At 40.1% G+C, this 26,179-nt stretch overlaps 1 protein-coding gene across 1 annotated transcript; it reads right to left on the bottom strand.

Moving 5' to 3' along the window:
- Positions 1-1,945: 1,945 nt before the first annotated feature.
- LOC103032906 (protocadherin-8) lies at positions 1,946-6,045 on the bottom strand. Its single transcript, XM_007254807.4, has 3 exons — positions 3,323-6,045; positions 2,986-3,193; positions 1,946-2,688 (listed from the first exon to the last, which is right to left on the bottom strand). The coding sequence occupies exons 1-3, from the start codon at positions 5,762-5,764 to the stop codon at positions 2,369-2,371; spliced, it is 2,970 nt and encodes a 989-aa protein (XP_007254869.3). The 5' UTR covers positions 5,765-6,045; the 3' UTR covers positions 1,946-2,368.
- Positions 6,046-26,179: the final 20,134 nt, after the last annotated feature.

Here is a 26,179-nt window from a genome sequence, read left to right as displayed (position 1 = left end):
GACTGAAAGAGTGTGTGGTGAGTGTGAATGTATGAGTGTATGTTTGTGTGTGTGTGAAAGAGAGAGAGAGGGAGAGAGAGAAAGTGTGAGGCAGGGAGTGAAGGTATGTGTGAGTGTATGAGTAGGAGCTTGAGTGGGTGAGCGAGGGGATAAAGGAGTGTGAAAGAGTGAGGAAGTGTGTGCTGAAGGGTGAGAGTGGATGTGTGTGAGTGTGTGCGCGAGGGAGAGAAAGTGTTTGTGATGTGCCGTGTGTGTGTATGAGTGAATAGATGCTGTGTGTATGAGTGTGAGAGACAATGTGAGGCAGGGAGTGAGGTAGGTGACTGACAAGTGTGTAAAAAGTACACAGAAAGAGCCAAAAACAGGGTGTAAAGTACATACATTAACAGATAACATCTGGCATCATTCACCAACATTATCATAAGGACTTTCTTAACTTCCTCTAAACCTTGTGTGTAGACTTCCACACGTTATTTCTTTTCCCTTAATAACTAAAAATTACAGTTCAAATAAGCTTAAACTTCACGAGCCCTAGAACAGAGCCTTGTGGGATGCCACAAAATGTGCTAAACTAAACAGTAACCAAATAATTTCTACTAATTGCTGAATTAGAACTTAATCACATAATTATGTGATTATTCACAGCTTTACTCTTTTAATTATGGATCCTATTGTCCTTGTAAATGGAACAAATGCCAAATACGAAAACCCAGTTTTTCTTAAAAAAAAACTGCTTTAAAAGTGAGTTTTAAGAAGCTTTTTTGTTAAACATTGTTGGTGAATGGGGCCTATTAAGATTTTTGTGTTTTTTATCATTTATTTATTTTAATATGTATCTGGTGTATGATGTGACTAATGGTTAGTACTGATTTTTTAAATGGAAATGTTAAAAAAACTAAGCTTTTCTTAATTAATTAAAAGCAATATCCATTTTGCTTCAGTGTGACTTTTTTGGATGTCTTCATAAAAAAAGATACTACTCTGGTTAAATTTAGCTAATGTGCACCTAATCCAACACATCTGACACATGCTATGCTATACTGACCCTATTTTAGGGACACTTTCCCTAACTAGAATTATGCCAAGTCTTGCATTACACAGCATTTTGAACTCAGATTTTCCATTGAAAATAAATAATTATCTATGACTAGGCTTAATCCCTGTCTGGGAAACTGGCTGTTAATGTTTTTGAGATTTTAGCACGTAATGAATGCCTAAATCTGGCTAACCTTTTTCTGGAGATCTACCATCATCAAGTACTCAGATCCAACACATCTGGCTCTAAGATTCAGATGCCCCTGATGTTCTTTATTATCTGAACCAGGTGGGTTAGATTAGGGTTGGCACTAAACACTGCAGAGTGGTAGATCTTCAGGACCAAGATTTGCAGTTCCTATCTAAATGAAAGTTAAATGCATGCAGTTACTTATGCAGCCTCTGCTTGTTGGCAGCGTGGGCGAGGTGTTGGCGCACCACATGGCCACATCATGCATGCAGGTGCGCATAATTACAGTATGTTGCACATGGATGTGTTTATGCTGCTAATGTGGATGGGGGGAAACCTACTTGTGATTAAGATGTTTTCTGAGTATACTTTGAAAGAACAAAGTAGATAAACAAGCTCTGATGTTCCAAATCACAGATGGTGTCTAGCGGAGCTCATATTTCTTGGCTGTTTTTAGGACACATATGGAAATCAGCCTGTTTTTTGTAAACATGGTTTTTGCTACATGCTGAGGTCACCTTAAAATCTTTCTAAAATTTTTGAACATTTAAATTGATCAATTCCTCATTAAATATTGATACAGTGTAAGGAACAACTGCTAGTTTCATGTAAGGTCAAAACATGAAAATATAGTCAAAATTGTCACAATGTAGATCACGTCAAATCCTACAAACAGTGTCATCCACCAACCATGCCATAGTAAAAGAGAGGAGTCCTTGATTTTCAATGATGTTCATTGTTTATTTTTATAACATAGTGAAAGAAATTGCTCAAAAAGGTACATCTTGCATTCAGATAGCCTTACACAAGTATAGGGGTTGGGACTTTAAAATCTTAGGCTTTTTTAAATAACGAACATGCTTTAAAATAAAGTGTATCTCCAGTATCTTTTGATTTACTTAGGAATAATATTATAAAAATAAACTCTGTATTTACAAAAAACTTGCATAATATACACAGAATTCTTAACAAAGTCATCTGATTGCTTAAAGTTGTGGTAAAGACCAATACTGACAGGAAAGATGCGTTTTTCTTAAATACATAAACATTTTTAATACCTATACATTTTTAAACAGTTGCCGTAGAGTGCAGTGTTAATAACAGCCATTGATAGTCTTTATTATTCAAGGGCTGTGTTGCTTCTCACACTTCATCCGTGGGACAGAGTGGTGTTGTTGTTGGCGAATACACTGGGATGGTGACATCATTGATCTCTCGTACCCTGATTGGCTGTGGTGGGGGAACTAATACATAGTCATATTCTCTGTGCAGAACCTTTTCGTAGACACTTTGAAGGCCCACTGTTTTTGGTATGTGGGCCTGGTAGTAGTTCTCCCTCCTGACAGAGTCTCTGGGAAGTGAGCCGGTCTTTGCAGAGCTGTTGCTCGCCCTAGTGGCGGTTGGGCTCCAGCAACGGTCGGAGTGGCCAAGGATCTTGCACTCACTGGTACATGCCCACAGAGCTAGAAAAGAGCAAATAGAAAAAGCGTGTTAGCACATTTGCAATGGTCATAGTCACACATACTGCCTTCACTCAGTTGACTGCTTATGTTTATCTCAGCTGCACTTGTCTTTACACCATCAACAAATCTGTCAAACTGCTAGCAAACTTTAACATTATATGTGTTATTCCAAAATGTTATTAAATGTTATTAAGCACAATGCCAAAGGCTGTCCTTTGTTTAGAATTAGCCAATTAGGCAAAACAAACATTAAAATGAATCGTGGAAACAGTACAAAAGTAACATTTTTGGCCTTACCATTTTGAGCATTGTTTTGGTGTCCATCTTTCTTCAGACCATCACCACTGATGTCTGAATCACTGTCATTGAAATCGCTGTCTCCCTTCCCACTGTCTTTCCCGCTGAACTGAGGATCCCTTGCAGAAACTGTGGTGTAAGAGTTGCCTTTCCATATTGTAATTGGCCTCACGGGTTCTTTGCCATAGCCAGGCAGAGTTGAATATCCCTGCATGAATGAAAACACATCAGTTAGCAAATTAGTTACACCAAAAACTACTACTACCAGTTACCCTAATTAACATTACCCTCAACAAAATGGCATATACAGTACATAAAAATATGTGTTTTAACCTACCTCAAGTTTTGCTCCACGGCTTTTGTTTTCTGATTCGTACACGCAGGTGGTCTCTGTGCCATCCTCAGAGCTGCAGCACATGTCACTTCCCGCTTGAATGGAACCAGAGAAGCTGGGTTTGTTGGTGTACGGGTTTACATCAAATACGCCATCGCCATGGACTGGTATGAGGGGGTCACTGTTGTTTTTCCCTCCCTCCAGGTTCATGCCGTCTTCCTTTTCAGAGTGAAAGCCATCCCGCCGCTTGTCCAGCTTCCGCTTGTTGCAACTTGTTGCAATTACAATGATGGCTAAGAGCAGCAATGTGCAGCTTCCTGCCAGAACAACAATGATAACAATGGAGAGGTCCCACTCATGAACTTCATCATCTTCGCTGCCTCGTCGGAATATATTTCGCTCATTAGGGGGTGCTCCTGCAATGATGGTAAAGCGGATGGTGGCCGTCGAAGTCAGTGAAGGTCTCCCATTGTCGCTCACAGTTACTGTGACTTTTAGGCTCTCGTCAACTTCGTAGTTCAGCTCACGGTTAAGGTAGATCTCCCCAGTGGCTCTGTTGATGGAAAACACTGAGATTTCACCTGCGGTGATTTTGTAGGACAGCTCTGCATTAACGCCCTCATCAGCATCCCGGGCATTTATCTGGGTTACCACATACCCCGAAGGGGCATCTTTTGGCAGGAGAACTTCTGCGGAGCCATTATTAAGCACTGGCTGTGTGATAGAGGGAGCATTGTCATTTTGATCAACTATACGCAGATTGACCGTTGCACTTCCATGGAGTTGTGGCGACCCACCATCACTTGCTTGAATTCGCAGATCAAGTTGCTTTAAAACCTCATAATTAAAACTCCGAAGAGCGTAGATGGAGCCTGTGGCAGGGTCCAGAGAGACGAATGCTGATACTGGAGAACCCATAACATAGGTCTCTGCAAGTTTATAGCTGACTTTGCTGTTTTGCCCCAAGTCCAGGTCCCTGGCCACCACTGTGGTTATGTATGCACCTGGTGCATTGTTTTCCACTATAGAAACTTCATAGATTGGTTTGCTAAACATAGGTGCATTGTCATTTTCATCACTTAGCCTAATGGTGTACTGTGTAATTGTTCTGAAAGGGGGGGAGCCAAGGTCTTCAGCCACCACAGTTAAATTATATTCTGCAATTTTCTCTCTGTCAAGAGCAGCTGTGGTCACAATCATATAGCTGTCCTCATAAGCTTGTTGGAGTTTGAAGTGGTCGTGCCCATACAGTGTGCAGTGAACCTGGCCATTGGCACCTGAGTCCCTGTCTGTGGTGCTGATCAGTGCCACAAAGCTGTCCTTGCTGGCTGCCTCTGTGATATGTGCAATTCCTGCTGTGATGGAGGTCATCGGGGTGATGGTGATTTCTGGTGCATTGTCATTTACATCCTGCACCTGCACAATGATTTTGCAGACAGTCGGTGGGCTGGGGTTAGAACCCAAGTCAGATGCCTGAACATCAAACTCATATGTTGTTTTGCTTTCAAAGTCGATCTGACTCTCCAGGGTTAGGCGGCCAGATTTTCTGTCCACTTTGAAAAGCTGCCGGATCTCTGATGGCACTTGATTGCTGAACCCATAAACAACTTCCCCATTCATGCCCTCGTCCGGGTCGACAGCATTCAGATCGAGCAGCAGGAATCCCACTGGTGCGTCCTCTGGTATTTCAACTGAGAAATTGTTGCGGTCAAAGACGGGGCTGTTGTCATTGTAGTCTTTCACCTTGATGTTGATCTTTGTGGTGCCAGACCGTGGCGGGTTACCTCCGTCAGTCGCGGCCAGTTCCAGGATGAAGGACGCCTGTGCCTCCCTGTCCAGTTCTTTCATTAACACCAGCTCCGCATATTTAACCCCATCAGCTCTGCTCAGCATGTCAATGGTGAAGTGGCTGTTGACAGAGATTTGGTAGCTCTGAATGTAGTTTGTGCCCACATCTTCATCCACTGCCACATCCAGGGGTATCCGTGTACCCACTGCTGTGTTTTCTGAGATTTCCAGAGTGGATTCCTTTCTGGGAAACTCGGGAGAGTTGTCATTGATGTCCTTCACCTCCACTTCTACATGTATCAGTTTAAACTGTTCTTTAGAGAAACTCACCACGTCGAAAGCGATGAGACACTGAGTCGTGTGCTTGCAGATCTTCTCCCGGTCGATTCGCTCCCCGATGGTGAGCTGCCCGTCGCTCTCGCGCAGCCGGATAAAAGAAGCGTTAAACTGTTTCATCATCCTGAAATTGGCCTTGGAGCCAGTAGAGGGAATTTGTGCCATGTCCTTTGCCAGGTTTCCGATGACGGTCGCCGGTGCGTCCTCTTCGTGTGTTTGGTACTTCATGGTCCTGCCCGCGGCGAGTGCTGGCAGGACGGGCAGTGACAGAAAGGTGAAAGCGAGCATCCACGCGGCTGCGCTGCTTGGATTGCCTCCCATGATAACTGTACCGCTCTACCGGAGCGAAATGCGTCTTCAAAAAACAAAAAAAAAGGGAAAAACTCGCTGTAGAGTTAAATTTTCCTTTTTGCTTGTCCGTCACATGAGGTCGGTCGGACCCGCGTAGAACAAAAAAAAGCAAAAGTCTCGTTTGCCCGATCAGTTTCACTCTGTCACTTGCTCTTTCTCGCGCTCTCTCGTTCTCTCTCTCTTCACTGCGTGCGCGCGCGCTGCCGTGTCCGCGCCCCCCTGAAGCTTTAAACGCAACTGGAGAGCTCTGCAGTGTCGGGGCGGTTTATAGACAGCCTCATGCAAATGAGATCAACTGTGACCAATCCACGCTTTGAATGGGGAAAAGGGCACTTTTAAAAGACACCTAAGCCTATTTGGACATTCCTTAAAGCAAATAGCTTGGCACCGAAGTGCAGTGTCTGATTTACTATACTTCTCTCTCTCCCTTTCTTTCTTCCGTTTTCACAATATAGGCAGAGATAGGGGATCAAGTTCATTGTCAGCATTTTTTTATTTAAATTTATTTTTTGCTGGTACTATTATGTTATTATGTGAGATTTTTTTTTTCCTAAAGAGCAGACACATACATTGTCCACACTTCACACTGACTAAAAAAACACTCTCTTTTTGCAGTATATTTTGCAGCACGTGTTTTTATTTTTTTTCTTGCTCTAGGACTGCTTGGTCGCTCGCCCCGTTCTTGAGCAGTTTTTTATCTATATTTCACGCAGGGCTTCATTTAGCCTCAGTCAGCGGGGTTGATCAAGTGCAGCTCCACTCGACCACCTGATCCACGCGCGAAAACTCTTTGGCTCACGGGACGTCGCGTGAGACGATCGGAGCTCTCGCCATAAGAAATGTGCACTTTTTCTTTGTTGCGCGCTCGTTTAACATGCATGTCACCGCCTCTGCGGCGCTCCCCTCCCGTTCCAGCCTCTCCGCGCCTTTCCGCGCCTCGCCTCGGCTGCCGGAGCAGGTGAAGAACACCCCCCATCCCACCCCGCTGCCTCCGTTTCGAATAGGATTTATTTCAAGCGCCGGAGAGATTGAGGCGGATTTCTATGGTCAGATTCTATCAAAGGCTTATGAAGCCCTCGTTAGTACTGCGGATATAATAGCGTGGTAGGGGGATCCCATTGGAGACATGGGCGTCCGCATTATTCTCGCTTTGGCAGCCCGGAGGGAGGAGAACTTCCAGCAGGTTTTCACACAGGGCTTGAGCCTAAGTTGGACATAATGAGGCAGCGCCACATGCGTCCTTTGTATGTCTCACACACACACTCACACACACATTCAGACACACACACCCTTCCCCAACAGCCCCAATCACGCCTATAACTCTTTTGACCTAAACGAAGATGGCCCGTGAATTGGCCCGGACTCGTATTAAAACGCGTTTAGGCTAGCCATCGGCCCCGTCACGGCTATTGAAACGATTTAACCCCCCCTCCCTCTCTTCTCACTCTGTTCTGTCTACCCTCTACACACCATTCAACACACTCTTTCTTAAAGGGTTCTTTAAGGGTGATGCCACAGAGGAACCACTTTTGGTTCCATAAAGTAACCATGTTTGCAAAAGATATTTATGGGAAGAATCACAATTATCTAAATTATGGGCCAACATTCACACTCATATGGTTAGCCAAGTTACCATTTTTTACATAAACAAAACTGCACACGACTATTCTATGTTTTTTTAAATCTCTTCTCTGAAAAAAATTCTCTCACTAGCGTGGTACCCTTAAGGGCATGTTTTTTTTTAGTACCGTTGGTTAAATAACACAATTAAACCACTTTGCACTGCAGTTGTTTTCACCCGACCTTTCGACCTTAAATGCCAACAATTGGACCTTAATTGGAACCCTTAAAACCTGTATACATAGGCCCACCCTTGTTGAGGGTGGACCCTAAAGGATAAACTTGTGGGACCCCACAAAATACACTGAACTGCTAACGAATAATCTATTTTCTATCGACAGAATAACAGAATAATTAACATAGGTTTTTAAGGTTAATGATGTTGTTGTGCCTTTGAATGTATTTTAAACTGTTTAAATCTTAAGGAACAAAATGTATTTAAATATATTTGCACAGTACTGTATGTACAGTTCATATCACTCAAATATCCCTCTGTGGCGCCTTCATATTTCAGATGGTAGCAGCCTACAAATACAAGACTAAACAAAAATATGATAAATATTTACAAGGTGTAGCACTGAGATTTGAGCCCAAGTGTGGGCTGTAGAGCCTCCACGATTGTGGTCGAATCGCTTAGACTAATTAAGCAGCAAAGAACAGATAGATGCGCCCATCTGGACGCACAGTGGTGCAATCAGTTTAATCAGTGCGCGCATTTAATTTACTTCAGTTGCGTGCAACTCAAGGGTTCTTGGAATTAACAGCAACCTACAATCCAATCTACAGTGCGATTGCTTTCCTTCAGCACTGGCTCTTCTAAGTACTGCTGTTATTAAGACAATGCAAGAAAAACAACAGAACTTGTTGTGAAGTATGTGCTCCCAGTTTTCTGACAATTGCAAGTCTATTGGAAACTCCTTCAGAATGAAGGGGTAAAGAGAAAGGATTGACTGCCGTTCTTTCACGTGATCCGTGTGTCAATCTCGCCGTCTGCACGCGAGTTGAACAATAGTGGGATTAGGCAGGACCTCTGGAAAATCCTATCCTCGCGAGCTCTGCTTTGCATTCTCTTTAAAGCACAGATAAAGCGGAGTGGCCGAGCCTTTGTGGCCGGGTTTGTTCTCGTGAACGCCTGGCCCTTGTTGTCTAAAGTTGCGCGCATGAGTCGCGTTTTGTGAAGAGGCTTAAGTCTTTTGGTATGATAACGAGGAGATTTGGCCTCCGTCACCCGCGCGGGCACTGGGAATGAGGGCTCTGTGTGTGTGTGTGTGTGTGTGTGTGTGTATGTGAAAGAGACACCCAAAGCTCCCCGCGCGCAAACAAACCTTTGGGTGACGTAGGGGGAATTAAGAAGGGTGTTTGGGACAGTTGTTGAGCTTTCTTGCCATTAATGAAAAACAAAACAGCCAAACAAATGACCAATTTATGTAATACAGAAAATGCAAATTTTGACAGCTAGTTCCCAGCAAAAACAGCATTTGGGCCATTTTCAGCACCACAAAGTACCTCCATTATCTAACTGCAAATAGCAGCTGATTAACAGTAGGAAGAGCTGTCTTTTTGGATCTTGTGCTATATTTGTTTTAAATATTGTTCATCACTTGCTTGTAAAAAAAATGTTTTTTTCTTAAAGTACATTTAAAAATGTACAAACCATTCATCTTTCCTGTATGCTCCTGGCATTATTTAGTACCCTGACCCACCCTTAGTTTCCATCAGTGTGTAGTTTTGCACACCATGAACTACTTTCCCTTCCCAGCATTGGTTGACTGCCTGGCAACTGTGTCATAGGCAAGAAGAACAAGTTACCACTTTCTTAAATGCAAATTGTGACTTGATGCTGGCTGAAAACAGCAAGTAATGTGTAATGAACCAATGTGTGCTGGATTACTTTTCCCATGTAATGGGAAAATAGGTCAATTTATCTAGGTAAACGTCACCTAATTTATACTATCTGGTTCTTATCTGATCTCTCTCACTCTCAATTTCAACAACTGTTCAAATCTGCTTATTCTGCAGTTCGTGACATTACATAATTTGTTTTACTCAACATTCTCCATCATTCAGTGTGTGTTGTGGCATCTGGATTGTCTTTTTGGCACTAGTCAATGTTTGTGGATTTCCACCAAAAAAGGTATTGGGTAATTTAGTAAGTAAGTATATACACTAGTGAGTAAGTAAGTGTGTATTTCTAGAGCACATTTTAAAAATTAATTTTAAAGTGATGCAAAACAGAAAAAGCCTTACAAATGTTAACCATGTCCAGGAGTGGTGTCCACTGATCAAGGGCTCAGTGGTATCTGTATATTGTAGTCAGACTTTTTTATGAAATGGACGTTAAGTGTTTGGCGCCAGAGATTAAAAGGTTGTCCAGGGTTTTATCAACAACAAGTTAAAAAAACAGGGTCTATCATGGTATGAGGTTAGGCCAGTTCACTTCTGTGATGGCACCAATAATGGGGTAAAATACATTGAGATATTAGATCAACATATGATACCTTTAAAACAGCATCTTTTTCAGGGACGCCCACACATTATTCAACAAATCAATGTAAAACCATATTCTGGCAAATTACTAGCCTGCCCACATTTCTGATGTGTCCATGGTACAGAATTCATAGACCATTTTGAACACCTTAAGACATGTTTCTTAAGACTGTCTGCAATGAAATAAAAGTCAAAGTAAATATAAGCCACTGGATTAAGTTTTTCTATATATATTTTATATATATATATTTGGTTTTGGAGCATGTTTTGTGTATACCTTTGCAAAAACATATATCTGTTTTGGCCAATGAACACATATACTTACATACATATACACAGACAAGCGCGCACACACAAACGCGCGCCCACACACACTTACAAATGCACACACACACACACACACACACAAACACACACACACACACACACACACACACACACACACACACACACACACACACACACACACACCTCATTCAGGGTCCCCGCTGTAACCTCCGCTCAGCTCCCGTGCCATCACTCCATCCACTAATTGCTTCTTAACACAATTTACAAGTCATTAGTCCGACTTTCACTGATACGGATCTGCCGCCCTTGAAAGAAGCTTCGTTAGTTAACCCTAGTGCGCCGCCGCAGTGCACAAAGCCATTCATTTTTCACCATTAGACACCGTTTTAGCAGCAAGATGAAAAGCTTGGGTCTTGTGGTTGCTAGTTTTTACGCGCTGAGGTCAAGTAAGTTGTTACCAGCTCCTGCCCAAACCTAAACTTCTCCAAGTAATTAAAGCGTTTGGTCTACACCGTTTGCTTTTTACCACTTAGATTATCTCTAATAGAAAGTTTAAGCTTGTGCCAATTTAAGTTGATCGCCCACGCACAAACTGCCGGATTTTTGACAGCTTCGTCATTGTTTTTAGAGTTTAAAGTTTAAAAGTTTACAGCACATTTGTTTTAGATTAAAGTACAATTTATATTATACATAAGTACATTTTGTACTCCGAGGTATTAAAAGAGATAATATGCTTTCAAAAGCAAAACAATACATGTAATGTCAAATTGTCTCACTTACATGAGAAGTGTGTTACTTTTAAATAAAATTTTACAGGGAGATCTTTACAATTTCAAAATTACATTTTATAAATGTATTAAATGGAACAAACAACCAAATGACCAAACAGTTGCAACAGTATATACAAAACACTTTCCTTAACCAGCTGAAGGTAGCAGACCAGTTTCAGTCTAGTATTCTTTTTTGCATTTATTCGAGAAGAGGGGGCTTTTTTCAGTTCACGCATTTAACTTAACTTATCTTTACTTTAGTTCAGTTGTAAACCATTTCACAACCATCTGGCATTCCATTGGAAGGGAGAAACACTTTGAATAAATTTCCCATTAAGGGACAAAATAGTTAACAACTCATGAATATAACTTTACACATGCGAATGGGAAGGAAACTTTATGGGCCCATTTTGACTGAAAGATGTGTCCTAAAACCACTCCCTCTTCTCTTCCGCTTCATTTGCCTCTTTGTTCTTAAAGAGCGGCGCCTTTTAGGGCGTACCGCTCACCAATCTGCACGATCCTCCCCGCCACATTTCTAATGGCTTTCCAATGATGATTTAGGGAGGCCTTGTCGGCCCAGTCCTTTTCTCTACTTCACGCAGTCCTTTTGAATTTCTTCGCCTCTTCTTTGTGTCCACTGCTCGCCTAGTCGCCCTCAATGCACCATGTCACCAGAGCTACAGAGGGTCATGGGAGACAAAACTGTTCCTCACGAACTTGAAACCTATCTTTATATATATGGTTGATAATTAATGAGTTAGGCAACTCATGGTTCATCTCAAAACCTCAGACTTAAATGAGGTCTACACTTTTCTGTAAAACATAAAAAGGGATGTTAACTGTTTTTGGCTTTATTCTAAAAAAAAACGTTTTATAATTTCACAATTTATTTCCAAAAAAGCACTCATAAATTCTTCACCCAAATCACAACAAACAAAAAAAGTCAGGAAAGCACAGTAAATGTGCCAGTGTTAAATCAAAACTCTCAGTATTAAATTAAAACTGTGAGTCCTACATTTTGACACTGACAGTGTTAAATTAACACTCACCAGAATTCACTTTACACTTGCATATTTATTCTACAAGCCATCAGAAGGGTTATTAATTCGTATGCTATTTATTAAAGGTGATGAAACAAGTCTCTCTTCACACAAATCACTGAAGTTTCTGCTCATCAGAAAGTTCTAACTAAGGCGCTTTTTGGCGCGTGGGTGATTTTCACCAATACGCAGTCAATAAGATACTTTTAATGTCATAACACTCCATATTTATAGATCTTAATTAAGAATGTCAAACACACACACCTTTACTTCCTCCAGTCTCACGCGCTGCCATTACCAACATCAGCTAGAAAAAGAGTTCAAGAGCTCAAATAAACATGGGGCCTAGTGGAAATGTGTTGTACTAAACCTTTAAAAACATGTGGGTCAAAGGGTTCTTTGAGCAATGCCACCGAAGAACTACATTTGGTTCCATTAAAGAACCGTGTACTCTTTACACTCACACACCTCCTTTATAAACGTTGTAAATGTTTTATAGAACCAAAACACAAAGCCCTGGTGGCCTTCTAGATCAGATTAAGATAACGGTATTAAAAATAATGTTTTGGTTTTGTATGAAAGGTTTCTCATAGTCACACACCTACCTTATGGATTTTAAGCACATTTATGGATATTTATACAGCATAAGAACTTTTTTTAGGTTATAAAAAAGGGAAGGGGGCTAACTAAGCCTGCTATTATGAGGTAATTATCCAACGATTTGATTTCATTGGCTTTATCGCTTTTGTGACCCAAATGCCACAACGACAGTTATTACGAGTGAATGGAATTATGCAAATGGTCTAGCCACGGTTGGAAGGCATTTTTCGGCAGATGGACTCAGATCTTGGGGCAACTCACTCTCTCGCGCTCGACCCCGGCCAAATGTTCGAGTGGAGACCCCTCTCAAGATGGAGCGTGAAATCTTTAATACACCATAACGGAATTGGTCAATAAGGAGAACAATAGGGCGCGCTGGAACGCGCGCCACCGCTCGCTGTGTCCAGTTGGACATTACTGCATGAATTATGTCATTGATTATAGAAGAGATGAAAAGCCTCACGCGGACATTCATTGACACTATGATGGGATAGTTAAGAGAGCGATAAAAAAAGAGTGGCCCCACGTGAATTTGCCTAATGCGTGTTTTTAAACTACATCGATGCATCGAGTGGCTTTCCCAGGTCTGGGGAAAGGTTGGGTTTTTTTAAGCTCAGCTTTCTAAAGCTCTATTTTCGTGAAGCAGATTAAAATTGCTGTTTTAAAAATAAAGGTGCTTTATGAGTGTTGGTGGGAAGAAACTTTTAAAGTTTAAAGAACCTTTCCTTGATGAAATGGTACTTCACACTTAGTCGTACACATCTCGTACAATTTTTTTTAAATATAAAGTGACACGTCTATGGCATCCACCAAAGAACCTTTTAATAACACGTCAAGGCTTCACTGCTTGCCTTGCATATCGACTATCTAGTTCCCCCAGGGCCACAAACCCATTTCCTCACTTCCTCATAAGAATTAGATGATGCATATTTAATGGCGACTAAATAGTTAATAATAATGGAAACAGTACAACAAACAAATAAATTTAAGTATGAAGTTTAAGGTAATGACACATATGATAATAAAATAAATATGTCAAAAATGTATGTTGCCAAGAAGCAACTTTATAAACATTCTCCTTAGTTTATTTTATAAATTATGAGTCATGTTGGGTGTTTTCTTAAGTGATGGTTTGGTTAGGTGTTGTAAATAATTTTCTTCAAATAAAATACGACACCTTCACAAAATATTTGCTTTTATTGCTTTATAATGTGTCTACAAGTTACATTTTGTTCAAGTTCATTAATAATTAAAGTTGATCAAGTACTAGAGTGCCACATAGGATTATAGTTTAGCATAATATAATTAGTTTACAATGAAAGTCCAATACAAAACATCCATCCACGATACATCCAAGTACCGCATTAAAGTTCCATCAGAGACCATTAGTTTTGTTTTTTCCACGCTCCCTCTATTGCCTGGGGTCATCATATTTGTGTGCCGCGTTGCTAAACTGTGTCACCTCGCCCTTTCAGAACAGATGCGCGCGCCCCAGAGCGCAAGGACGTTCTGGCTACACCAATCGCGCGCGCGTTTTTTTGTCCTTCGACAGGCAGGTGAAAGTTGGCCTCGCTAATGAGCTCTGTCTTGAGTCGTTTAAAGCACGTTTCTGTTTATCATGCTTTGGATTCAGTGCGCACAAAAGAGCATCGCAGGATGGCGCGGGTGTTTGCCAGTCAATGGGCGAACGCAGCATGGGCTTCTTTCTCAACCAAACACCCCGTGGTCCACAGCTTTCAGCTATTTAACCGCCGAGCCGCAGGGCATCTCCTTTTCTAACAATGCCCAGCTATTAACGTCCGAATTAAAATCATCAAAGGACTTTCTTTAACCTGCTTGTGTGTTTTAGCAGGTCACCCCCACTCACTCTAACGAGGCCTTCGGCAAAGACCTCTCAAGATCCAACTGGGAGTTAAAGACCCGTGGGCATCAATCAGGCCATTAAGCTACAATGTGCCATTCCCATTCATCTTTCTTTTCGAATCATCAATAACTATAATGGGATGGCTGTTTGATCATCTACCTCCACTGTGATCCAAACAAATGGGTTTTTTAATTCTATTATATTTTTATTTAGTCTGAGATTTGCGCAGTAGATTTTGTCACCATGCCAAACAGGAGATCTCCATTAAGCAAATGATTAGGTTCAGGCTGATGCCATCATCTTGTCATTCTTCAGAAAACCACTGAAATCTGCTACAATTTCTACCTACTGGGATGCTCAACAGTTTGGCAGTCTCCTAAAATAAATTAATTGTGTCTAATCTAGTTCTTCTGTTTTAAAAGTATTCCCATGCTGGGTGTGAACAGTGAGGGCTGTAAGTGTGAAATGAAATAAACAGCCATGTTAATCTTTTTCAAAGGCCCAACAGTGGCGGCTGGCAAACCCAAGTATTTATTTTTTGTGATGTCGTAAGAAGTTTTTACATCACATTGTTTGTACAGTAGATAAAAATAATCGATTTGCATTACTTGAAGCTGATCAGGAAAGCAAGCTTTACAGTTTTACATGCTTATTTAAATAGTTATTTTTCCTTGGAATGAAACACATGGGGTTCTATTATACACCCTGCGCATAGTGTGTAAAAAAAGCTCATCGTCCTGCATTGCATCTGCATCGTTTAAATAGCAACACAGCTTACAAATATATCTAAGCTAATGGCTGTGGTGGTCTGGAAATAAGGTGTATTGAGGTAAATTTCTGGTGTATTGCTATCTTGGCAACGGAAAACACAGGTGTGCCATTGACTGGAAAAAGCCTGGTCAACAGTCAGATGTTCATTGCTGTCTTGAATACCTGTACACCCCGGCTTGTTACACACACAAGGCACATAGCAGTGCACAAACCCAACTTTTTCATCAACACTAAACAGAATACAAAATAAAATTACATTGCTTTTCCTGTAAATTACCTGCTCACACACCTTCACAGCATAAATGAGCAGGTCAGTTTCCTCTGCTGAGAGGCGCAGAAGCTCTACTGTTAAAATACCAATAAAGTCAGAGTCAATGTGCACCTGGCTTAAAGGAAATGGCAAGTTAATCACTGATTGGTTCATTTCATGTTACACCTAAAACACACCCATGATTAAAATGAATTAAATAATTTAAATATTTAGTACATGCTTTTGCACATTTCGAGCTTTGTAAGGCATACTTTTTAAATCTTTAGGAAAGCAAAGATGCACTGACATGCCCTAAATCAAGCTGTGTGTGTGAAGTTACTGGTTAGGCCACCAGTCAAAACAGACATCATTTGCAGATTTCAGTCTTAAAGTCACTATAACAAAACCAGATTTAGAGAGGTTAATTATTTGGACTGCTTTTTGAATATGGCAGCCAATCAGAACAGAGGTTATTTACAAATTCTATGTCTTAAAGGAGAACCCTGGTGTAAAAAAAGTACTTACCTTTGTTGAACAGCCCACCTCCACTCTCCTACAGCTTTCTGAGATACAGTAATTTTGGGCTTTTTGCCCAACACTCTGAACAACGGCCATATTGGGGCATATTTTGCCCTGATAAATAGCTTTTTACACCGTTATCCAGGCTCAAAGTAGCTCCTTGGTAAAATCCAGAGAGCCCTGACATTTAATTTGAGGCATAAGTAACTTAAAAAGTAAACAAGAAGTTTATTAAAAACCACTGTTTATATCCTATAGCTCCGGGCGCCTCCATCACTGTACTGATAATGACAGACATATATACATAGACTCCATATAGCGCCGGCTGCTACGCCAGGAGGCAGGCTATCAACTCTCCACCTAAGGCACTCTAGCAATGGTATATAGAGAAATTGAACATTCACTTGGTGTACATCTAAAGTTTTTTAATGCTCATATATATCTTTATTTATATATATATATATATATATATATATATATATATATATATATATATATATATATATATATATATATATATATAACAAACAAATGAGGTTCATCTATGGTCTCACTCAGAAAATCAGTTAAAGAACCTTTTTTAAAAGTGTACCAAGAAACAGGCACAAAAGTCTACTAGCCTGTCCTCTCTACCCATCGCACCCTCATATTTACATACCATAATTAAAGCTGGCATGATGCACTTTAACATCACAATCACTGCTTCATTAACTTACCAAATCTAATTACGTATAGTACAGAGCCAACAGCACCAACATTCTGTCGCTGTTCAAATACTTACGATCTAATCTGTATATAATATGCAACTGCAACAGATGTCACAAGTGGACCGGCGTACATTCACTGCAGGGGTTAAACATGTGATAATTGTTCACATTCTTCCGCTTTGTCACTAACAGGGAGCTGAAAGGGACGGGAGCTTATGTAAATGAACCTCTGGCGAGGCCCAGCAGACAATACCTCATACCAGCATTTGACTCTTACTTATGCGCGACAACAGCGAGCAAGCTGTCCACAAAATGTGTGCCTCTCCTTAGACTGCACACTTATGTGAAAAGCCTAGTTTTTTTTTCTCAGCATGGGTGCAGAAGGAAATGTCACTGGATAGACTCTTTATCTTTTAACAGGTTTAGGAAAGATGAGCTGGTGACTGAGAATTCTGATTTTGGCCTTTTAAGCTCTAGTGTTTTTTGCTATCTGTCCATTTTTTTTGTTTGAAGTGTAAAATGTAAATATACATTCATTGCAAATAAATCAGAAATTAATGATCGCAAAAATGTTGCACCCAGAATGAAGGGTCGGATTGCAATCCTTTTTAGAAGAACGATAAATGTAGTTTAGACTGATATGAGCAACTCTCGGTTATATTTATTGAGCTACACATACAGAAGTAGTGTGTAATGCATGTGGAACACACCATACCAAACATCTTAGCATGGAGTTGTAAGGTTCTGCATGAACTGAGTGTAAATATTCAACATTGCATCTGAGTTCATACAGATTTTGCAGTAGGGGTGGAGTGTTGATAGCGTAACAAGCACCTAATGAGCATTTTTTCACAGGTGTTTTCTTTTTTTAAAAGAGATGAAAACGTGTATTTTTTGCAGTATACTAAGAATTAACCACCAGCATTTGATGTTGTGTCATATAAATACAGTGGTGTGAACAGAATTTTATAATAATGATTGCTGTAATGCAAAAGTACATGCTGATTTGTGCAGAATACTGTATTTTGTTTTGTATGTACTGTATCATGATTACAGTGATGAGTGGTGGAACTCTAGAGGTATTTCACTACCGATTGTAAATGTGCCATTTTTCTGGGAAATGCTGTGAGATTGTGAAAAATTTGTGTATGTTTTTTTTAAAGCACAATGATTTATAGAAAAATGGTTATTAGTCACTGTCACTGATATTAATTATTATTAGTCACTGTGTACAGATTTAAATAGTCAAATAAATATTTAAGATCTTAGTCAATTTTTTGAAAACTACAAGGGCCTAAAAGCACAGTATAGTGATAAATTTAGTCAAAATATGATGAACATGTGTCTGACCTAGAGTTTCAAACTTTTTTAAGCATTTTTAAGTGTTTCTTGTTCTATTTGAATGATAGCGTATCCAATAGCATCCCAGGGGTTGGTTTGGTGATGTGATTGGCCACAGAATACCCGTGTTTTCCAGACTGTTTGTAGTCATTAGCCTTGTGATATGAATGTGAGTACCAGTCAAAAATTTGGACTCACCTTAAATTCAGTGATTAAATTTTGTTATTATTATTTTATCATTTTCTGCACTGTAGATTATTACTTAAGTCATTCAAGCTATGGTATACAGTGAATAGCCCTATTTGAGTAATGCTCTAATCCATATTATAGCAAGAACTGCCCAACTAAAAAGGTAAAGAAAAAAAATGACTTTGATATATGAAGGTCATTCGATCTGAAAAATGTCAAGAACTTTACAAGTATCCTCGATGTTATGATTTTATCAGGACCACCCCAGAAAAGGAAGACCAAGAGTTACTTTTATTCCACAGAATAAGCTCATTCAGAGTTACCCACCTCAGAAACCTCAAATGAACAGCACCCAGATAAGAGTCACCTAAATGCTTTACAAAGTTCTTTGGTTTGTTTAACACTTTTAAATTTACAGTAAGATTTTGTATGTATTCCTAGTCAGGATGATTTTAATATAAATTTACAATGTAGGAAAAGATGAATAAATAAAAACATGAATTTAGAAGGGGTGAACAAACTTTTGACTGCAATGTACAATGTACATTTACTGGACAATAAATTTGGAAGACCTTTATACTCACACCTACATCATTCACACAGTTGTGGCTCCAAAGCAACACAAAGGCCCAATTTCATTTCTCATTTGTACCCTTACCTCTTGTTTTCAAGTGTGGTGGATGGGCAACATCCACCACACTTTATAAACATTTAGTGAGCATCAGTTCTGTGGATAGAAAACCCTTGTTGACAGCAAAGGTCAACAGAGAACAACCAGACTAATTCAAGCTGACAGAAAGGCTACCATAATTCAAATATCCATCTGGTTCTCAGCACCTCAGAATACACAACACATCAAACCTGGGTAGAAAATGGCTTCAGTAGCAGTAGACCATGTTAGTTTCCACTTCAGTCACAGAAGAACAGAAAACTGAGGCTGCAGTGGGCAGAGACTCACCCAAAATGGAACACATGTGTGTCAACATTGCATGCTAGTGGGGGTGGTGTAAGGATGTGGAAATGTTTTCTTGGCACACTTTGATCCCAATAATGCCAATCAATAGTTGTTTTAAAGCTACACCCTTTTATTTGAGGACTGTTGCTTACCTTGTGTATCCCTTCATGGCCACAGTTTACCCATCTTCTATTGGTAGATGATAACATACTATTATCTCAAACTGGTTGCATAAACATGACAATGTTTATGTTAAAGATTCTCCATTGGCCTTCCTAGTTGAATCTACGTATTTGAATACCCTAAAAGGAGCCAAAAAAGCCCTTTCTTTAACATTTTAAGCTATTTATTGTATGCTATTTTATGTCTTAATGTTTGAGAATACCAAAATATTATATGTTGTTTTGCTGTTGAAAAGGCTAAATTCATTTCACTATTTTGAATGCTTCTTAAAAAGTAATCATCCCATTCATCACATAGGGAGCTTCAGTCAACACACTTTAGTAATCAGTAATCTAGTCATCTAGTTCTTGCCCTTCATATGACATAATGGGGTTTAAATCCACAAACTGGGCAAGCAGAACATGCTATATCAATAAGAATCATTTCATAATGTTATTAAATCACAAGTGGCTTTGGATATAAAAAAAACATCTGCCAAAAGCCACAAATGGAAAAACCAATTTAGAATCATGCTCCACTTGATCATAGTAAAATCTCAGTGATGCGCAGTCTCTTGTTTTGCTTTCCATAAGAGTGAGGCTTAAGATAATGGTATTTAAGCTGATTACGCTGAATTATGGTGTGACCATTGGGCAGACTCTAGACAATTGTTTGGTTTCACCAGGTTTTCAACCTCTAGGCTCAGACCAGAAAGTGACCTATCTTTGCCCAAACATCTGTTCTTTTGTAGCAACCATTGTGAGCTTTACAGAACCCAGACCTGAAAAAAACTCCCTTTCAATTTAATGAATTTAGTTTAGAGTTAATATTCTCCACAGGAAGGTTTTTGCTTTTCTAAACTATCCTACCAAGCTGTTGTTGCACACAAAAACAAATAACACAATCTAACCGCATGTAGGCAAGATAGAAACAACCACATCTATTCAAATAACACCAACAGTAGCTTCAACATATCTAAACTGTCAGTCCTAACAGTCTGACCTCCTACAGGCTACATAAGTAGACTAAAAACTATACAGGGGAAGAAAGAACCTTTTTTAACTGGAACTGGAATGTAAATAGATAACTTGTGTGTGAAGAACACACTCTAAATCTCCATCTTTTAACAAAAAAACAAACAAACAAATAATTAGGTTTCTGTCTAGGTTTTTAACAGAATAGGGTTTCAAATTCCATCCAGTTAGGTATTTCCTTAGTGTGTTTTGCTGGCAGTTTTATTTGTGGGGAGAATGTTTAAGATTTGGTGTTTTAAAAATTTGGTTTATGATTTGATTGCCTTCCCTTTAATTGAAAGAAATTATGATTTTGCACTTTTGTTTTTAAAGGAGATGTTGGACACTTTCATGTGGATGCCCCAGGTTTTGCTTGCATGCCCTAATACTATTAGGGACGTTTAAGGCTCCTCCCCTTTCCTGACCTGGAAGAGTGTCCCACTCAGACCAACTCGTCATCTCCATTTTGTTTCTGTGTGTTTACAATCTAACTTTTCGTTACAGCTATTATTTATCCTTGGGTATAAAAAGGTATAAGTGACATTTTTGTTTGACTACCTTTTCTCCTGTTTTACTGACAGGAAGTTATGGTAGTTTTGTGAATTTTGGTTTCTTTTTTGGTTTCTTTTCTGGTCGTTTGTAGCGTTGGCCTATACTCAGTCCTAAAACCATATTTCCCATTTCTGTTTCAGTTATTTTTTTGTGTTTTTTTTTTATTTTCAGTGTCCGGTGTTATGTCTGGCAGAGGGTTTTGGTAGAGAAAGCCCACTTTTATTTACTGTTGTAGCCTGAACATAGACCAGGTCATAACAGAATAGACCAGCAGATTCTAACGTGCGCTTGTTCAGCTTCACAAAAATAGCTGAGAAACAATGCATTTTGTGGGTGGGGCACAGATAGATAGCTTTATTAGTGGAGAATGTTCTATCAAACCTATAGAAAATAATTTTTCCACGCTCTACCAAACCTTTAGGAATCATTTTACCTCTCAATGAACAAATATTACCCTTTTCATCAATTTAATTAGGAGAAATCACCCATTTCCTTGGATTATAGTCATTACAGCATGAGCAATGGCATTAATTTTACTCAAACACAAAGCGTGCCCTACTTTATGTTCAGAAGAAGAATATAAATTAGCCCAAAATGATTTTCCGAACGCCTGTCAAGATTTTAATTAGGAAAGGCTGCTGTGTGAGAAAGTGGAGGGAGAGGGAGGGAGAGAGAGAGCGGGAGCGAGAGAAAGAGGGGGAAAAAGAGAATTCTGTGCCTGTATCTTAAAAGAGGTTATTGGTATTACCCTCGTTTTAAGTTGAGAGAGATTACTCTTTAAGTTAAAAAATACATGAAATACATAATTCAAACAAATGCCCACGAGCTTTTCGAAGGCTTTCGAATATAAGAACCACATTCAACTCAAAGTTTCTCTGCTACTGTGGTTTTTGCGGGCAATTACCAGCCTGTGGCTCAGGGTGTTTTTTTCATGGTAGGTGAAATATTTCCTTCAATATTTAATTACATTTTACATTTTTACATTCTGCTCTGTTTTATGTCTGACTGTAAGTGAACATTTTCATGGATTTGATGCGGAGTGTATGAAATGGTTTATAATTTTCGAATTCAGAGCAAACAAGAATGCTAATTGTAAGTGTTGCACCCTTACACACATACCCAGAACATGGTTGTTAGAGAGCGAGAGTGAAAGAGAGAGAGAGCGAGTGAGAGAGTGAAAAAGAGCAAGAGAGACAGACAGATGACTTCAGGCAAGCAGCACTAACAAGCACTTTTCTGCTCCTGGCAATAACTGTGATTTTCTGGTATTTTCATCAAAATTGACTGCCCAGGGATTTGCACTTTTGCTGCGCGGCTAATCTCCACATGTCTATGTGGCACGTTATTTCATTTGATTTCTTATAGGAACTTCCCACTGGTCGCCATGTCTTGCCTGTGCCCTTTTCAACTGAAGGCTAGAGCATGCAGGACCAAGGCAGCGGTCTGAGTAAAAGGGTACATGGCTTGGACATGGAGCTTTAGTGGGTTACAATGTTCATATCTTCTGAGGAGGCTTTCTGTCAGAATATGTATGAAATGTCTCTGGGCAAGAAAACCGCATCTTCACTGAGGTTTTTACCAATCATATTCTGTTTAATGCAGCTATTTGAACTGGACATTGATCATTATTTAATTTCTGGCACACTGGTTCTTTATATAGGACCTTGGGAGTGTTATGATCTAATATAATGACACAGTGGCATCTCCAAACCCAATTTATATTAATTTACAATATAGCAAACACAAGGAATGTCTAAAATCGTGTTTAAAGACAGGACACAGACACGCTTAGATGTGATAAACAGATTTTATTTTTAAAAGGGGCAATACAGAGAGTAGTCAGAGCAAGCAGGGCCAACGCCAGTAAACAGAAGTAGCAGGGGTTAAACAAACCAAAAAATCAAAACAAAAGACAGTCCAGGGGTCAAAACACGGCAAGGCAATATAAAAGGCAAGGCAAAAATCAAGGTCAAAAAAGATAAATCAGGCAGTAATTTGTGAGGTGTATGTGGAGTCAAGGTGCACTTATACTTAAAAAAAGTGCCCTTTTTCCCCCCTGAGCACTTGCCCCCCAAAATGTCTGTGCACGCCACTGCATACCATGGTACTAAAATGAATATGCTACATAAAATAATAATAGCCTAGAGCTAACAGGCTTACTTACCACAAGCTAACACACATAAAATCCAGCTAACCATGAGCAATTTCACTGTTTTAAATGCCTGTTTGCATGGAATAAAGAGGTTGATCTCAAACAACAAACAACGTGATATCCTGTATCGTTTAGGCAGTAGAGTCCACATAAGGAACTCTTTTTTCATAGAGTTTTACAAAAAATGATTCTGAGCACTGTTCTGAGCACAGAAGACACACGCCCATGTGTCACGTTGCGCTTAGCCTAAACTGACGTAAACCAAACTAAACAAAACTAAAGCAAGCACACTTCTTGCTCTAAACATTTTTTTTGGTAAATTAAGCACATTTGCATTTCAGATTCACATTTCACGCATTATGTGCGGAACTATTGCTTTAACCTGCTTCAGATCACATGTCTAGCTCGATATACACCTCAATGCCTTTCCTCAAGTCTCCAAGGTGGGCCACGTGTGGCACTCCTGCCTAAAACGAGGCCGTGCGGTTGTAGTGTCAACCTAGTCGACACAGAAAAGCTCTCTGAGATCCCCACCTGTCAGTCCCCTGTCCCATTCCCCTCGGCAGACCTGACAGGCGGCGTATATTCACGGTGTGTCCCGCTGACACAAATCCCTCCACCACTTCCCATTAGCATCAATATTTGAGAATGGAGAAGAGGCCGCTGTCAGTCTTTGTGGGGACACTGAGCCCACCTTCATTCGGGGACCTTGTGTCAGGCATGAATACTTAATGGCAGGCAGAGTGCTTATGCTTAATATGGGACCCCCAATGAGCTACGTCAGCTAGAATGAATGAGGATGGAGGCCGAGGGCCAGGCTGAGGATGATGGGATTGTTGCTAGGTCTGTCTGGGAGTCTGATCTTACTGGTAAGATATAAACGGCTCAATATCTTCGGCTGGTTCAATGTTTCATTGGATAATTGTTTGTTTAAACTATATTTAAACACCTTAGATCTTGACCATATAGTAAATACATTATTATTGGGTTTTAAATGGGTTCTATGAGCATTTGCTTCTTGATGTTTCCTCTGAGAATCAAGGCAGTCAAGGGTCAAGTACTTTCATTATCAACTCATTCAGGTGGACACTGAAACAGCGCTTCAACATACAGGACCTTGATCACGTTTACCTATGGCATTGAAACACATCAATGCACTAAGCACCACTGCGTAGACCACAGGCTAAACCGTGGACTCTGTGTTGACTCAACTCAAATGTTACCTTTATTTAACTCCCAGCGTGTACTTTAAACTGAAAGAGAATATCTTAGGATATTTTCACACCTGTATTATGTCTGCTCTGGTTCAACTTATTTAAAGTGTTCGTAAATTTGTAACGGTTTCCCCTTGGGTTGGTTTGTTTTCACACAGGGAAAAATTAAAGTTAAAAGCTCTGAAATATGTCACAACAAACCAAATGAAAATTTTCTCGCTATTTATTGGTCAGACATGCCAGGAACGGGAGCATGCAAGTTAATACAGACAAGAATATCATGTGTTATGTAAACTAGTGCATACGTCTTTGCACTCTGTACAAGTGCAAGTGCTATGCTCACACCTACCCAAATGGATTGCACCACGGGTGAAAACAAACCTCCAACCAACCTGTAAAAATACCCTTAAACAAAAGGGATGGGGAAGACCTTTTTACCAATATAATTGGTAAAACATTGAAGACAGCATCATAATGTTGAACTGCCTACATGAATTCAATCCACAGTGAAGACGACCAACAAATCTGTGTGTGGAAGCATCATGGTCAGTGCCAAGATAATTGTTTTTTTAGTGCAGTCTTGTATGATGGCAGATCACTTTTGGTCTTCATTACAAGCACTTTGACAGCCCATTGTTCCATTAATAAGATCCTACAACCAGTGGTTCTACCTTTTCTGAACCTTTTCTTTACTGGGCTATTTGCATAGGACAATGCTCGTCCATGACCAGACCAATCCATGTTTAAAATTTGTGGGATGCTGTTTGATGTGACACAAAATCTGCAGGATTTTGAGAATATTTGAGCTACATGAGATGGATTATAGCAGGATGCACTTAGGAACCTCTACAACTTCAGTATGCAAGTTGTCTGGCATGTTGCATTACACATGTGTTACACTTGTAGCATTACATACTATTTCTGCATTGCAATCTAACACTTCTTTCTGGATGCAACCATTTTTTGGATGATGAGCGTATTTTAGTATATTTATTTCTTCTGCTTTGTTGTCTTTTTGATTCCCCTTGACAGTGACCTCTCGATTCCGACACATGCACACTCTCTGGTCTTTCTGAACAAAGTCTAAAAACATAAATATCTGTTTGCTCCCCTTTTGCTTTCAGGACTTGTGAGGACACATGACGTGGGGCGTAAGGGCAGACTTGAAAGAGAAGAATGATTTATGGAGGGCAGCCAGCGAGGGGGCCACGACCACACCGATGTTTCAGAGAAGACAGAAAGGGAACCTTGAGCTGCAGAGTTTTCCCCTCACACTGCTGGGCTCTGAATGGACTTTTTTAGGCAAAGAAAGGGCTGTGATGGCTTCACAATAGATATGTGGCCTACTGCGGAGGATAAAGGAGGCCCTTGATGCAGTGGAGGGAAAATCTTTCAGTTCTTCTTTGGGGGGGTTGGAAGAAAGTGGGGTGGTCACTCGCAGGTTTTGATTAGAGCTTTCTTTGGTCTGATGTACTCAACTAGCCCCACTCCCTCTCCCATCATCTTCCCCCCCCCCCCCCCCCCCACTTTCTTCACTGGTCCCTGTAGCCCTTTGAACTTCTGGAGGCAATTCTTACCAAACCAAAAGCCCTGTTTTAGAAATTCTCTCAGAAACCCCTTCAACATCTTTACCGCTGAATTTTTCAGCAGAACATGCTCCTTTGTTCAAAACCTTGTTTCTCTTGTACTTCCATTACCATATGCTTTGAATGGGAAGGTAAAATTTGTATTCTTTTGATTTCTGTAATCTAGGAGAGCGAAACAGTCGACAAATGGAAGGGAATCTTAACAGATAGAGTGTCTTCATGAGCATAATGAGAGAAAGAGAGAGGGAGAGATAGAGGGAGTGCGAACAGTGAACAGAGGGAGAGAAACAAAAACATACCTC

Source organism: Astyanax mexicanus, chromosome 21 (genome assembly GCF_023375975.1).
Source record: "Astyanax mexicanus isolate ESR-SI-001 chromosome 21, AstMex3_surface, whole genome shotgun sequence".
Classification (NCBI taxonomy): domain Eukaryota; kingdom Metazoa; phylum Chordata; class Actinopteri; order Characiformes; family Acestrorhamphidae; genus Astyanax; species Astyanax mexicanus.
This window is presented reverse-complemented; position numbering and strand designations above follow the sequence as displayed.

Bases quoted from the DNA above. Each gene is read 5' to 3' on its own strand.
- LOC103032906 (XM_007254807.4), bottom strand. From the start codon at position 5,764: ATGGGAGGCAATCCAAGCAGCGCAGCCGCGTGGATGCTCGCTTTCACC. The intron at 3,194-3,322 runs GTAGGTTAAAAC...TCATTCATGCAG, and splicing joins GCCGTGGAGCAAAACTTGAG to GGATATTCAACTCTGCCTGG. The intron at 2,689-2,985 runs GTAAGGCCAAAA...GCTCTTTTCTAG, and splicing joins CCAAAACAATGCTCAAAATG to CTCTGTGGGCATGTACCAGT.